We start from the raw sequence: 12,532 nt of genomic DNA on the forward strand, positions 1-12,532 counted from the left end.
GATTTTCTTACAGCCATAATTCATCCATAAATCATATATTTATATATTTCAATAAGCAGTCTCCTTTGAGTTTGCTGACAAGGAAACTTAATTTTAAAAGAGTGGTTATCACTCTTTTAAAAAAAAGGACAAATAAATCATGTTTTTAAAGGATATCAGGTCACTTAATTTACAATGTATCTAAAGCTTATACTATTGATTTTGGCTATCATGCATTGTTAGAATTTCTTACTGCATGCTAGATTTGTGAGTCCCCCTCATTCAAAACTACATTTAACTGGTGAATTAATTAGCCATGCTCACTATCATATCCACCGAGTAACTAACACCCAGTGCCAGTGTTAACTAGTAAAGTAGGTGAACTTTTCTCTATATCTACAATGGTATTATGTGGGTTTTTAAAACATACTGTTGTTCGGTGCAAATCCACACTGACAAGTAATATCAAAACGAACTTTACATTGGCATGATGAAAATGCAGTGAGCCCCACAGCTGTCAGACTTCCAGTTGCACTGATTGTGTGCACTCCACCAGCAAATGCTTCACTGGTCCTATTAGGAGGTATTAAAGTATGTGGATCTTTTGTTGGGTAACCTGTTGTTGGTTTACTCTCTGTATGGGATAAAAGGACTGTCTGGATGGTGTGTGGATTAGCAGCATGTGATATATTCCCAATGACAGTGTTTGCCGATACATTTATGGTAGATACTGGATGCTGTGTGGATGGCAGAGTGAAGTTGTTTGTTGAACTTTCAGCGATTGTACTATCTTCAAGAGGGGACTGTGCATCTGCACCCGACACTGAGGAAGACCCATCATATCTGGAGGAATCGGAAGAGTTCATAATCTGACTATGTTGTGATACAGAATCTACATGTAATATTGAGGTTTCTTTAACTATGGTTGGAAATACAGATGTTCTTGCAGTCCAGTCTTTGAAATTTGTGTTAACAGATTCCCATCCGTGTGTTATATTCTTTACAGTATCTTTAAACAATGTTGTCACCGTTCGTGGAATGATGCTAGGTTTTGTTGTGCCCGGTTCTTTATCGGTTACCAGTTGTGGACTCTCCAAGAGAAGAGGAGTGAGGTAAGCAAGAGCTGAATGAGCCTCTTTCAAATTAAGTGTTTCTGTTTGTACTGGTTTTAAATTGAAGGTATTTGCTGGCTCGGGACTTACAGAATGTGGCATTGTTGTGCTTGAGTAAAACTCAGGGAGGAAAACTTTTGAAGGACTTGATACTTTTAAATAAACATCACTTTTATTGAAATCTCTAAATGCTGACATATGGTATTCTCTTTTTTCTTGTGAAGAAACATTGATGGTGTGTAACATACTGAATGGCTTTTGTTGAAAATCATTTGTTGAATACAGTGCTGATGAAGGGGACATGTATTTCTCTAATTCTAAGTTAGAAGCTGATAGATAACCTGTAAATGTAGTTTTATGTATGCTATGAGATAACGTAAAATGTTCCTTTATCTTAGGTAAAGGGTAGATACGCGACAAGTAGGTGCCATCTGATACATGTGTTGAAGAGCTGTTTAAGAAAGTCCAAGATTGTGGCACAATATTAAAATAGTCTGCCCCTTCACTTACTGGTTTTGAAATCATTAGACCCTTCCCCTGTAACACCGAATCCACTGGTAGCAAGTCGGTTTTTGAGTTGGATACATAAGTAATATATGATGCTGATTTATCAAGTCTACCTTCACTCGATTGAGAGAATAGATACAAATGTGAAGAATGGAAGCTAGTTATTTTTTCTGTTTGTGAAAGGAGTGACATGTACATTAAAGGAGCAGCTGTATTCAGAGAAATACTGGATTTGGAAGACATCCCCACTAGTGTAGTAAGTGAAAGATTTTCAATAGGTATTGCACTTCTTGGAATGTTTTCTACAAACTGATTGTTGATTGTGTAAGACTGTGTTGAGTCAGATACAATTAAATTAGATGGCGTTCCTGATATAAAAGTGGCAAAAAACTGAGAATGTGTTGCCAGATAAGCATATGTCATAGAAGAGTAAACCTCAAAAACATGGGACTGTAAAGAGTTGCCAAGCCTTGATGGTTCCAACATTAGTATTTTAGATTGAATCTCTGATGAGGCCTTGACATCTGTTTTAGGAATTTCATTGAACTGTTGTGTGGGCATTTGTGAAGGTGGTATTATCGGATTGCTTGGAAATACCCTGTAATGACTATCTGCCTGTTCATTGTTACTAGTAAATGAAAACAGGTTGTGCACAGGTTCTTTCCTGGAACTGGAGATGTCCCTGTTAGGTGGAAGGAATGTGCTGTTCATGAAATTTGATGACAAGGATTGAGGATTAAGTTCATCTTTGACAGGTTCTGTTGCTTCAGCAGTTGTTGTTGTCACAGGTGTTATATGTTGGTAATCAGATGTAATTCCAGGCAGGCTAAATATATTCCTATTGTATTCACTGAGCAGAACCGGTTTGGTAGGGCGAATGCTGACCCGGGGCGACTGTAGATATGTATCCCTGGAAACCGGTGGCACAGATGGCACAGTTTGTTGGGCACTTGTAAAGTTCAGATGTACTGTTTGTTTACCAGTCACACTTAGTGGTAGCAACACATTGTCCACTATCGTCTGTTGAAGCAAACTACTAAAAAGATTGATTTCAGTAATGCTGCTGTATGTCACCAGGGAACCCTGCAGTGGCAGATCAGATGGAAAATGATAGAATGATTGACTTTGTGAGTCTGTAATGCGGGTAACATTCATCAAATTGTTGTTTTCTTCTGTGATGTTATATTGCGCAGTATTGCCAGAGCGGTTCAGAGGAACTGTGTCATGTAGAATGAAGGATGAATCCATTTCATATGAAGAAAAGGCAGCAGAGGCATCTGTGCCATTAAACATACCTCCTCTAATGTCTACCTCATAAACAGCAGGCTCTGAGCCAGAGGAATAGTCTAGAGGCTCAGTCTGATTTAGAGTGTTGTTTTCACCAGTATCTTGCAGATCCCAGTAAGGGGCATTCTGCTTATTTTTACGACTAGAGAGTGAAGTTGTCTGAAGAGGTTCCACTCGGTCACTTTCGTTGTTTTTATGTTGTCTCAGAAAAGTTTCTTTAGGAAAGTCCGCTGTTGTATCATAAGATCCATTTTTTGTACCTTGCTGAACATGTTTTCTCACTGTAACATTGTGCTTTGCAGCAACAGCAGGCATGTTTTGTGTCACTACAATTTCCGGCTTGGTCATATAAATCACTGGTCTTTCTTGACTGTGAGTGACAGGATCTTGTTTCTTCCTCACTGGCCAAATTAAAGGTGTTGAAATTATTCCTAATGCAGTTTTAGAACTTCTAGCACCAGGGATTACATGTGGTCCTGGATGCTCTGGAGGGGAGTCGGTCTTCTCTCTTTCCGTGCTGTTGTTAACGTTCATAGCTGATGTGAGATTTTCATATTCTTGTATGCTTGCTAAATGGAAGTTGGTTATTGTGAAAAGGGAAGCTGTTAATTCAAATTATTTGCTTTAATATACTGAAAGGCAAAAATGGTAACATTTTGTAAAAGCTGAATAAAAACGGAAAGATTGCTTAATTTCTTATTTCTTATCTTATTTCTTAATCTGACATTAGAATAATAGTATATATAGTAATAGTAATATACCATACATTAACGTATGTCAATTATAATTTACAAATGTAAATTATACATTTTAAAATGTATAATTCCAAATGAATATACTACCAAATCAGACATATTTAGGGACTCATTCACAAAATATTTTCTCAGTTATTCGTTGGCCTTATTGGTTAGATTAAGCTTGGATTTTAGAACAACATTATTTAGAAGCTGTCAAAAAGTATGAACAGCATGTGTATGCAAGGTTACTGCAAATAATCCAATTGAAAATAGCTCATTACGTTTTTCAAAGGATTTCTTTGTTATTCATTCCTTATTCATTTTTTTTTCTGTGGAAAAAACCAGAGGATTGGGATTGTTTCTCTATGATGGTTTCAGTGAGGATTAAACACAAGCTTGCAAAACATTTGATAATGAAAGTCCACACAGCACAGAATATGTACTCTGATATCATTTTTACCTTAGAAAATTTATGGATGAATTAAATACAGCATCTCACGATCCACTAAAAAGCATATGCAAGTACTTAGGATACTGTTCTGATGGTTAAATATTTAGCTGAAAGTCAAGTTCACATAATTTTGCTATTAAAAACATAACATATTATGTCACTGAAATTGGAGTGCAGTAAAGTCTTCTGATCAATTGAAATTGTTGTTTTGGTTTGGGCTGCATTGTCTCGATTGTATGTGACAAGACCTTCAGACAATCTGCTTTATTTAAATAGTCTCCTTTACCAATTAGACAGCTTTTTTATGCTTAAACTGATAAAATGGTATAGTGTATTGGATCAAATATTTAATGTGTGAAACATTTCTTTGTTTTACCCAAACAAATGACATTTTAATGAATGAGGCCCTAAATGTGTGTTGCAGAGTCACAGAAATGCCACAGAGAACAATATTTACTGTATAGTAGCTGTCTGACTAACCCTCTGAAACACGCAGTGTGCCATACATATTGCAGGCGTTTTACATTTTTCTCTGCTCTCTACACCTACTTTAAGGGAATGCCATTTTAGTACAGAAATTACAAAGGTATCCACTAGGTCCCTGCAAAGGATGCAAGGGCATGAAACAGACAAAAGGGTCCATTCTCGCTAAAAAATAAAGGCGGAGCAATGATTATTTGGATATATTGAACAAATTATAAACAATATAGGAACCAAATCCAAAAAATAATAATCTCCATGTTTGTCTTTAATTGCATAATGTAATTTCCAATAATGTTTATTCCTAGCTAAAACATGAATTTAAAAATATTCTAAAAGAATATCTTGACATGCTTTCTCAAGCAAAATCCTATTTAACACAATGAAGTGCTAAAATGATATACACTTTCAAAAATAGTTATTGAAAACTAATCTGAATATTGCAAGCAAGATACAATAACAGCAATTAAAAAAACAAAACAAAACATGGAGTCATAACAAGTCTACCATCTCACCCCATAGACAGCTTAATCTCCCTGATTATCATCCATGATGCAGAGAAAATGAACAGAGCAAAGCACACTTTACTACTACAAAAGACTTCATCTCTTTCTTACAGATTGTTTAAAAAAGGATTCCCAAACAGAAAAACACAAGAACACACACACACACTCAACTTCAGGCTAGTTGAATAGCATTCTGTTTTATAAACTCCTGCAATGCAATGAAAATGTCAAGAATAACCTTAACGGCACTGTACAGTCCAAAATGTTATTTTTAATATTTCACTGCGTGAACAGAAAAACATGAATCAATGAAAGAATTTAAAATAAATCTATAGGAAAAAAAATATTGGTCTTACCATGTTGACTGCTGTTAGTACCAATGGTGTTAGTGGTGTCAGCTGCAGTTGTAGAAGGAATTAATGTTGCTGCTAACATTGAAAAAGTAAAATATGAAATATATATAAAGTTTAAAATTAAATCAACAGAAAGAGACAATAAAGGTGCCCTGCAAACAGCACTAGAAGAAATAAGCGCCAACGCGAGGTTAACACTGAAGAAACACTTTCTACCCCATTTTGTACATTCTAAACCTCCCACTGTCAGCTATTTATGCAACTTTTACTATGGTAACCAGAGCACCCAAGTCACCTGCATTTCTCGGGTCAGACCCGCAAACTGACATTAAAACCTGCAGACCCGTGACAGTCATGGTTGAACCCGCAAAATAAAATGTATAAGTAAGATCACTATTTGGGTGATGTAAAAAAAAAACTGACGTTTTTCATTATCAACATATGATTGTATGCACACTCCAGTCATTGATGAGTTCATAATTCAAGTTGCAAATTATAAACATTTTAAATTAACCATGTTGTTGTTTTCTTTCTTTTATTGATTCAAAATGGAATTTTAATAAATTTAGGTCAAATTAAATCACTGTCCAAAATGTTCAGTAGCTGCCATGTAAGAGCAGGAACCATTAGTAACGTGTTTACATGAAGAAGAATAAGTCTCAGATCCAAAGCTTCAAATTATTTTGCAATTTAACATTAGTAAGACAGAACAAATTGGCGAGGAAAACTAACTGACTGACAAAGTCTTTAGGAAAGATGCCAAACAAGAACCCAACAAGTAGAAAATTGTATTAAAATTTATCTTGTATTTATCTTGCTCTTAATTGTATTATTACTTGTACTGTGATTCTTGAAATGTATTTGTTTACGTCTGTAAGTCGCCCTGGATAAGGGCATCTGCTAAGAAATTAATAATAATAATAATAATAATAATAATAATAATAATAATAATAATAATAATAATAATAATAATAATAATAATAGAAAATCAATCAAACAAGTGTATAATAACTGAATAAATTCAGCCATCTTTCCATCTGTAGTGCTACTGGTAGTCATTGGTATGTCACTAGTGACAAGTGGATAGCAATAGATGTTACAATAACCAATAACAAAAATGGAAAATAGTTTAATTTTATTTATTTATGGCTTCCCTTGTGCCATTTGAAAAGGTACTTTCCCTCAGAATAGTGCTTTATATTCATCCCAAGTAAATCCAGCAACTACCCTACCCGTACATTGTACTGTTCATCAGAATATTCCATGCAGCGATTACTGCTGCTACGCAGTATACTAATAATTAGCCAAATACAAAACAGACAAACAAAAATTTAATTATTGCTCCCAAATAGATTTTCCATAACAAATTGGGAAGGATGATTAACCAACAGAGAAATGTTCTTATGAAATATGCTAACCAAAAACCCTCCCCTGTGAAGAAACATTGAAACAAATCTACAATAACTGAATAAATTCAGCCATCTTACCGTCTGTAGTGCTACTAGTCATAGTAGGCATGTTACTGGTGACAAGCTCTGTTGTTACAAAAGCTGATAACAAATAGAACATGTTTAATGATAGTTATATGGGGCTTGTACTCACTCAGAATCACACACTATGTTCATGAGAATATTCTATGTAATTCATATTCTTATATTAGTAAGATGTAATACACCAATTAGTATTACTCAGGATAAAATAAACGCTCCACCCACTCCAGATTTATTCTGTTCTTTTCACAAGTTTAAACAAGAATGCAGAACTTTTTTGAAAGTTAAGCAGCTGAAAGAGACAATAACAATGCCTACATGCATGGACAACACCCACATTTAAAAAAAGAGAGCTACATACAATACCAGCACCACAAAAAATATGCAATAACACTGAAGAAATACAGTCAAAGTTTACTGTGCAAAAAACAAACTAACAACTACAGTAACTAATACTACTCGTGGAGTTCCTTTAACAAATTCTAACGTTCTACATATATTATTTCAATCAGAACAGGCTGATGTGTAAAAAGGAACGTACTACAAACTCAAAGATGAGCAAATTCTTAGAAAGTCAAAAAGACAGAACCAGCTAGCAGGCGACACAGGCATTTGGAAGTGAGTAGCCATGTAGGACAGAATAAATTGGGGAAGTTTATGAACAGACATTATCCTTATCTTTTACAAGTACTTAAGATAAACAAACACCCTCCACCAAGAAGAAAAACAGCTAAAGTCTACAAAAACAGGGTAAATTCAGTCATCATATCATTTATAGTGCTACTAGTAGTAGTTGGCATGTTAGTGGTGACATCTGGTGTTGAAGTAGTTACAATAACTAATAACAAAAATGGAAAGCAAATATAAAATTACTTTCAGCACGCTTAAGATTATTAAAACTTTTAGTAACGTAATAACTGCATTAAACAAATATGCATTACATGTAGGCCTACTTTAAATCAAGTTTTCTATTATTATTTATTTCTCTTTCATTTATTAGCAGCTCGTTATGCTCAAGCTGCTCCTCCTCCTCCTCATCTTCCATGGTAAAAACCTGGTGTTTATTTTCAATATCTGCCAGCAGACCCGGCGCGTATTGGAGACAGGCGATTATTTGAAGTTTTACGGTACATAACATGCTGTGCAATGGGTAATATAACAATGCATTGTTTTTAATGTTAGTTTTTCTTCTGATTTTTTTTCCAGTTGCAGTGAAAACACATAAATATTGGACCATATTTGAACAGCATGGAGTGTGTTATTGTGCTTACAAAATGGCACCCCCTATACCTCATCCCTCCCAATGTGATTTGGTTGTCATGTGAAGGTACAGTGGTTCTCTAAGTTCTAAACTGTTGGATGGTTAGAACACGTCTTAGCCAATGAGGTGCTAATGAGACCCACTTTGTTATACACAGTGGTTTAGTGCATGGTTGAATTAATATTCATAAGATAACATATTTTTAAATAAATAAACAGCTTTTACAGAAACATTGAAGGGGAAAGGAATTCTTACCATCGGTGGTTGGATTAGTATCAATCATGTTAGTGGTGGTGACAATGGCTGTTGTAGTAAATGTTACTGGTAAAAGTAATGGAAGAGAGTTAAATAATGAATTAAATGGATGTAAAATTAAACAGGTAGAAAAAGCACAACTGGGGCAAAGTTGTGCAATATAAACACATATTTACCCCAATGAACATACACAATGTAATTCATTCAGACTACATGTAACTAACCAGGCAATATTTAAACAGTATAGATTTAGTCAATTTAGAAAAACTGGTACACACAGCGCTCCAGATAAGCGGTGTAAATGCGTAAAGAATATGCATAGAAATTTTACTACTAAAAAATCATGATCAGGATACACTAGGATTTTCATATCCTCTTTCTGAGATTGAGCACTCCCAAGTGAAAGTTAAATACTTCCGTCTTTGTTCTCCTGCTAATTTGTGATCCATATTGTGTGACTTAAGCTGTGAAGACAATCATAAACACTATGGAGTGCTGTAAACCTTTTACTTTAACAGAAGTGGTTCCATAAATGTATAATGTCACTCTACATAGAGGCAAATCCCTCCTACAGATTGCTGTGTCATTAAACAAAAAGAAAAAGAATCACTAGTTGCACAATCTCTAAATGTACATGTATTCATGTACAGGAAATAAGAGGGTCTATTCAATTGTTAGCAAACAATAGTGCATTTGAAAACTGCCACTGTATTGTTATTGAATATAGAGACCTTTGTATACAAAGGCTTTAAAAAACAGCAAAAGGTGCATGCAAGTTTCAGTCATGTACCGTAAAGCGATAGGGAGGGTCCTGATGATTTTATGAACAAGTATTTAGATCTGTCATCATTAAGATCAATTGAATATGCCCTAATAAGCTAAATAATTCTGTTTGTTCTCAAGACAGACATACTAAGTGTAGATAATGTCATACAAATTAATCAGGCAGATAAAACAAATAACCTTGCATGAGATGAAGCATAACATTGATTGAAGCTGATGCAATAACTGAATAAAAATATACTTTTTTAAAATTATGACACTGTTGTTATTGGGCATGTTGGTGGTGACAAAATCTGAAATATTACATATGTCAATAGGAAACAAATACAGCGTTAAATCGCCACTGCTTGATTCACTGACAGGGGCCACTGTTCTTTCTTGCACAGCTTCAAATAAATACCTGCAGATAATAATTAAACAGCAAAACATATAGATATTTGTTTGATTATTGTTTCCTACCTGGGCAACCGAGTTCAGATGATGAACAGCTAGTTGTTGGCACTGTAGCTGATGAAGTTAAAGAGGTACCTTGAAACAAATTAAACACATTTTATTTTTATTGGCAGACTTTCACTATTAGCTACTTGATATAATACAATACACTTATTTTCTGACACAGCTCATTTTACACTTATTTTCTTACACAGTTCATTTTTTTCCACCTTCCAGCTATTTGCTTACAGAAACTCAATACTGAGAAAATGGAAAATGTACCACCTAAATGAGGCAATACCATCAAATAACATTTTTATTACACAAAAAGAAACAAACTGCTGACATTTGAAATACCTAACTCTTCTCCTAACTTCTTATCAGGTCAGAAATGTTGCCAACACCACATCATTGTAGCGTAATGTAAATTGCAGTAGCATTAATATTTCAGGAAATTACAAAGGGAGTGTCATAGTTGAAACAGGTGGCAATCTTTTTTTATTGTCTTCAGTTTACTGTGAGTGTAATCAGGTTGCATTATATGGACTTGCACAGACTCTTGCTGGAGAAAGATCAGGTCTGTAAAGGAATCAGGAAGGTAGGCAACAGGCAAACAACGTTTTTGAAAGAAGAAAAATGTACATTTCCATGCCGTGTAATTTTATGTCTGCTGCTTTGAAATACTTTTCCAAACAATGGCCATACCCACCCCCACTTTTTATCAAAGCAAATATTTCTTCCAGTGCAATCGAGAAATCTACATCTCTCTCTCTCTCTTTTGTCTTGGTTTAACAAATAACTGTTTCACTGATGTACTGTACAGAACTTATTTTAGACACCCATGGGATGGGATCCATTCCAGGTTTTACTGTGAATTTAATCAGACAAACCATAGAGAGGAAAAGCTCAAATGGACCAAAAGCTTAGACTAAAACTGTGAATGACTCAAACACCTATGCAATGGATGTCTTTAATATTATACAGTACCCCTGTCTGTTTTCCATGCCCATGCTCTAAACTAGAAATTAGTGCAGACTGCAGAAAGTTAAGAACATCAGAGGTTAGGCAGTTTTTTTTTGTTTGTTGTTTTTACTTCATATCCTCTGTACATTTTGCGGTTTTAGCAGCCTGCCTGGCAATACATGCATTGCATTTTGATTTTGATAAAACAAGCAGTGTTAGCAGCAAACTCACCACTAGATGGGGTAGTTGTTGTTAATTTGCAATTTGGGGAGCAAACTGTAAGAGAAGATCAATAATTAGCTGCTGAAAACATTAGTCACAGTTAGGCACTGAATGGAATCGCAAATTGCAAAAGCCTAATTAATACATGTTAAAATATAAATTTGCCAACATTTAATCAAACCAGCTTAACATCACTGCTGTTTATGTTGCCCTCTACTTTTATCAAGAGTATTGTACTTAATAATCAGCTTACAGTCTCTGAGCACTATACATTTCCAATAATATGATTAAAAGCCTTTAAAACGGGGCTGTGGCTTATCATTCATGACCCTATAGAGTTAAAATCCCTAGCTCTCTATCAGAAGTCCAAATTCTTACTAGATGTATTGAGTTTCATAATCTCCTTCATGAAGGGTGTTTTCTTAGCAATAAGAAGTGTTTATCCCTGGGCTTGTAAAAATAAATTAAATGTGGTACTGATGTTAGTTTACCCCAAACCGCAAACCTATGGATTATATGCTTGAAGTAATTCCTGAAGAGGTCACTAGAGTAAAGCAAGGTCTATTGGATGGTATAGAGCTCTGTGTCCTGGATTATTCTGTGCTTGCACTGGCACTTGTATATGATTTGAATTTGAAGTGCTGATATCAGCTTGCTCTTTACTTCAGTATAAGCACCATTGTTTCAAAAAGGGAACACACACCCAATAAAGTGAACAAACTATGGAAAACAACACAGACATTTGATTCATAGGTTTGTGTGTAGTCCTAAATTCTTTCTTTTTCATATTATAATAGGTGTTTTCATCAAAAAACAATGTGAATTTGGAGTAACAAGTTGGCCACATAAAGCCTCTTATGTTCAAGTGCATTACGAACGACATTATTTTGCATTTCAAAACTGCAAAAATCTAAATTAAGGACAACCAGCAGTATACTTGTTATCACGGGGCTGTTAAAGAGTTGTTCATTCAAACAGACACTTGACCCACATATTTTGCCACAAACATAAAGCATTTTTTAAAATAAGAATTTAGGTGCCCAATTATTTTCTCCCTAATTTCCAATTACAGTCCTCCAATCCCACAAACAAGCCAATTAGTTTTTAACACCCAGAAACTCGAGAGCGGTTGATGCAAACCAGCCCTGCAGGTGTTACCTTGAGCTCACCAGGTGCCTGGCCAGTAGGGTCTGCTGTAGCACAATGAGGAGAAACAATTCCTGCTGGTTTTGCCTCCCTAACCCATGAGGGTGCCAGAGCTAATGCAACGCTCTCTCTGGAATTCCCAGAGAACACCGGCGACTTTGCACAGCCAGGACGTGAACCTGCACTCCCCTGACAGTATTTTTTAACCAAATTGCGTATCACACATTTAAAATGTGGAAAAATATTACTATTAAAACGAAATTATAGAAATCACTGAACAGTGGCACAAGTGCTTGCATTATTATTTCTCAAATCAGGCTGCTTGATTAAAGTTCCAAATGAAAACATACTTAAATGCAGATGTAGAAACAGGAAAAGAAGGTACTTCTCCAATATACAGTATCATATTTTAAATAGTTTCTATGAAAATGTATGTCTTCTAATGATCAGTTTGCTTAAGCCTTATTGTGCACAATACTTTATTATTAAATAATAAGGCTCTGGTAAAATAAATACATAAAAACCAGCTGGTCTGCTTGGTAACCAACAACATTTGTTGCCAGTTGAC

The 12,532-nt window shown here is 35.1% G+C and overlaps 1 protein-coding gene across 11 annotated transcripts in view; it reads right to left on the reverse strand.

Annotated features, from left to right (window-relative positions):
- LOC117402866 (adhesion G-protein coupled receptor G6-like) overlaps positions 1–12,532 on the reverse strand; it is a 53,638-nt gene that overhangs the window by 23,226 nt on the left and 17,880 nt on the right. For 2 of the 11 annotated variants that reach the window (XM_034004455.3, XM_034004448.3), the window contains 5 exons: positions 10,828–10,872; positions 9,661–9,729; positions 8,419–8,484; positions 6,900–6,962; positions 5,416–5,487 (listed from right to left, as the gene is read on the reverse strand). In XM_034004455.3, the coding sequence (XP_033860346.1) occupies positions 5,416–5,487; positions 6,900–6,962; positions 8,419–8,484; positions 9,661–9,729; positions 10,828–10,872 (315 nt within the window). The remainder of the gene's footprint in view (positions 1–5,415; positions 5,488–6,899; positions 6,963–8,418; positions 8,485–9,660; positions 9,730–10,827; positions 10,873–12,532) is intronic. The other 9 variants (XM_034004449.3, XM_034004456.3, XM_034004454.3 and 6 more) reach the window with 7 other exon arrangements.

This window comes from Acipenser ruthenus, chromosome 5 (genome assembly GCF_902713425.1).
Source record: "Acipenser ruthenus chromosome 5, fAciRut3.2 maternal haplotype, whole genome shotgun sequence".
Classification (NCBI taxonomy): Eukaryota; Metazoa; Chordata; class Actinopteri; order Acipenseriformes; family Acipenseridae; genus Acipenser; species Acipenser ruthenus.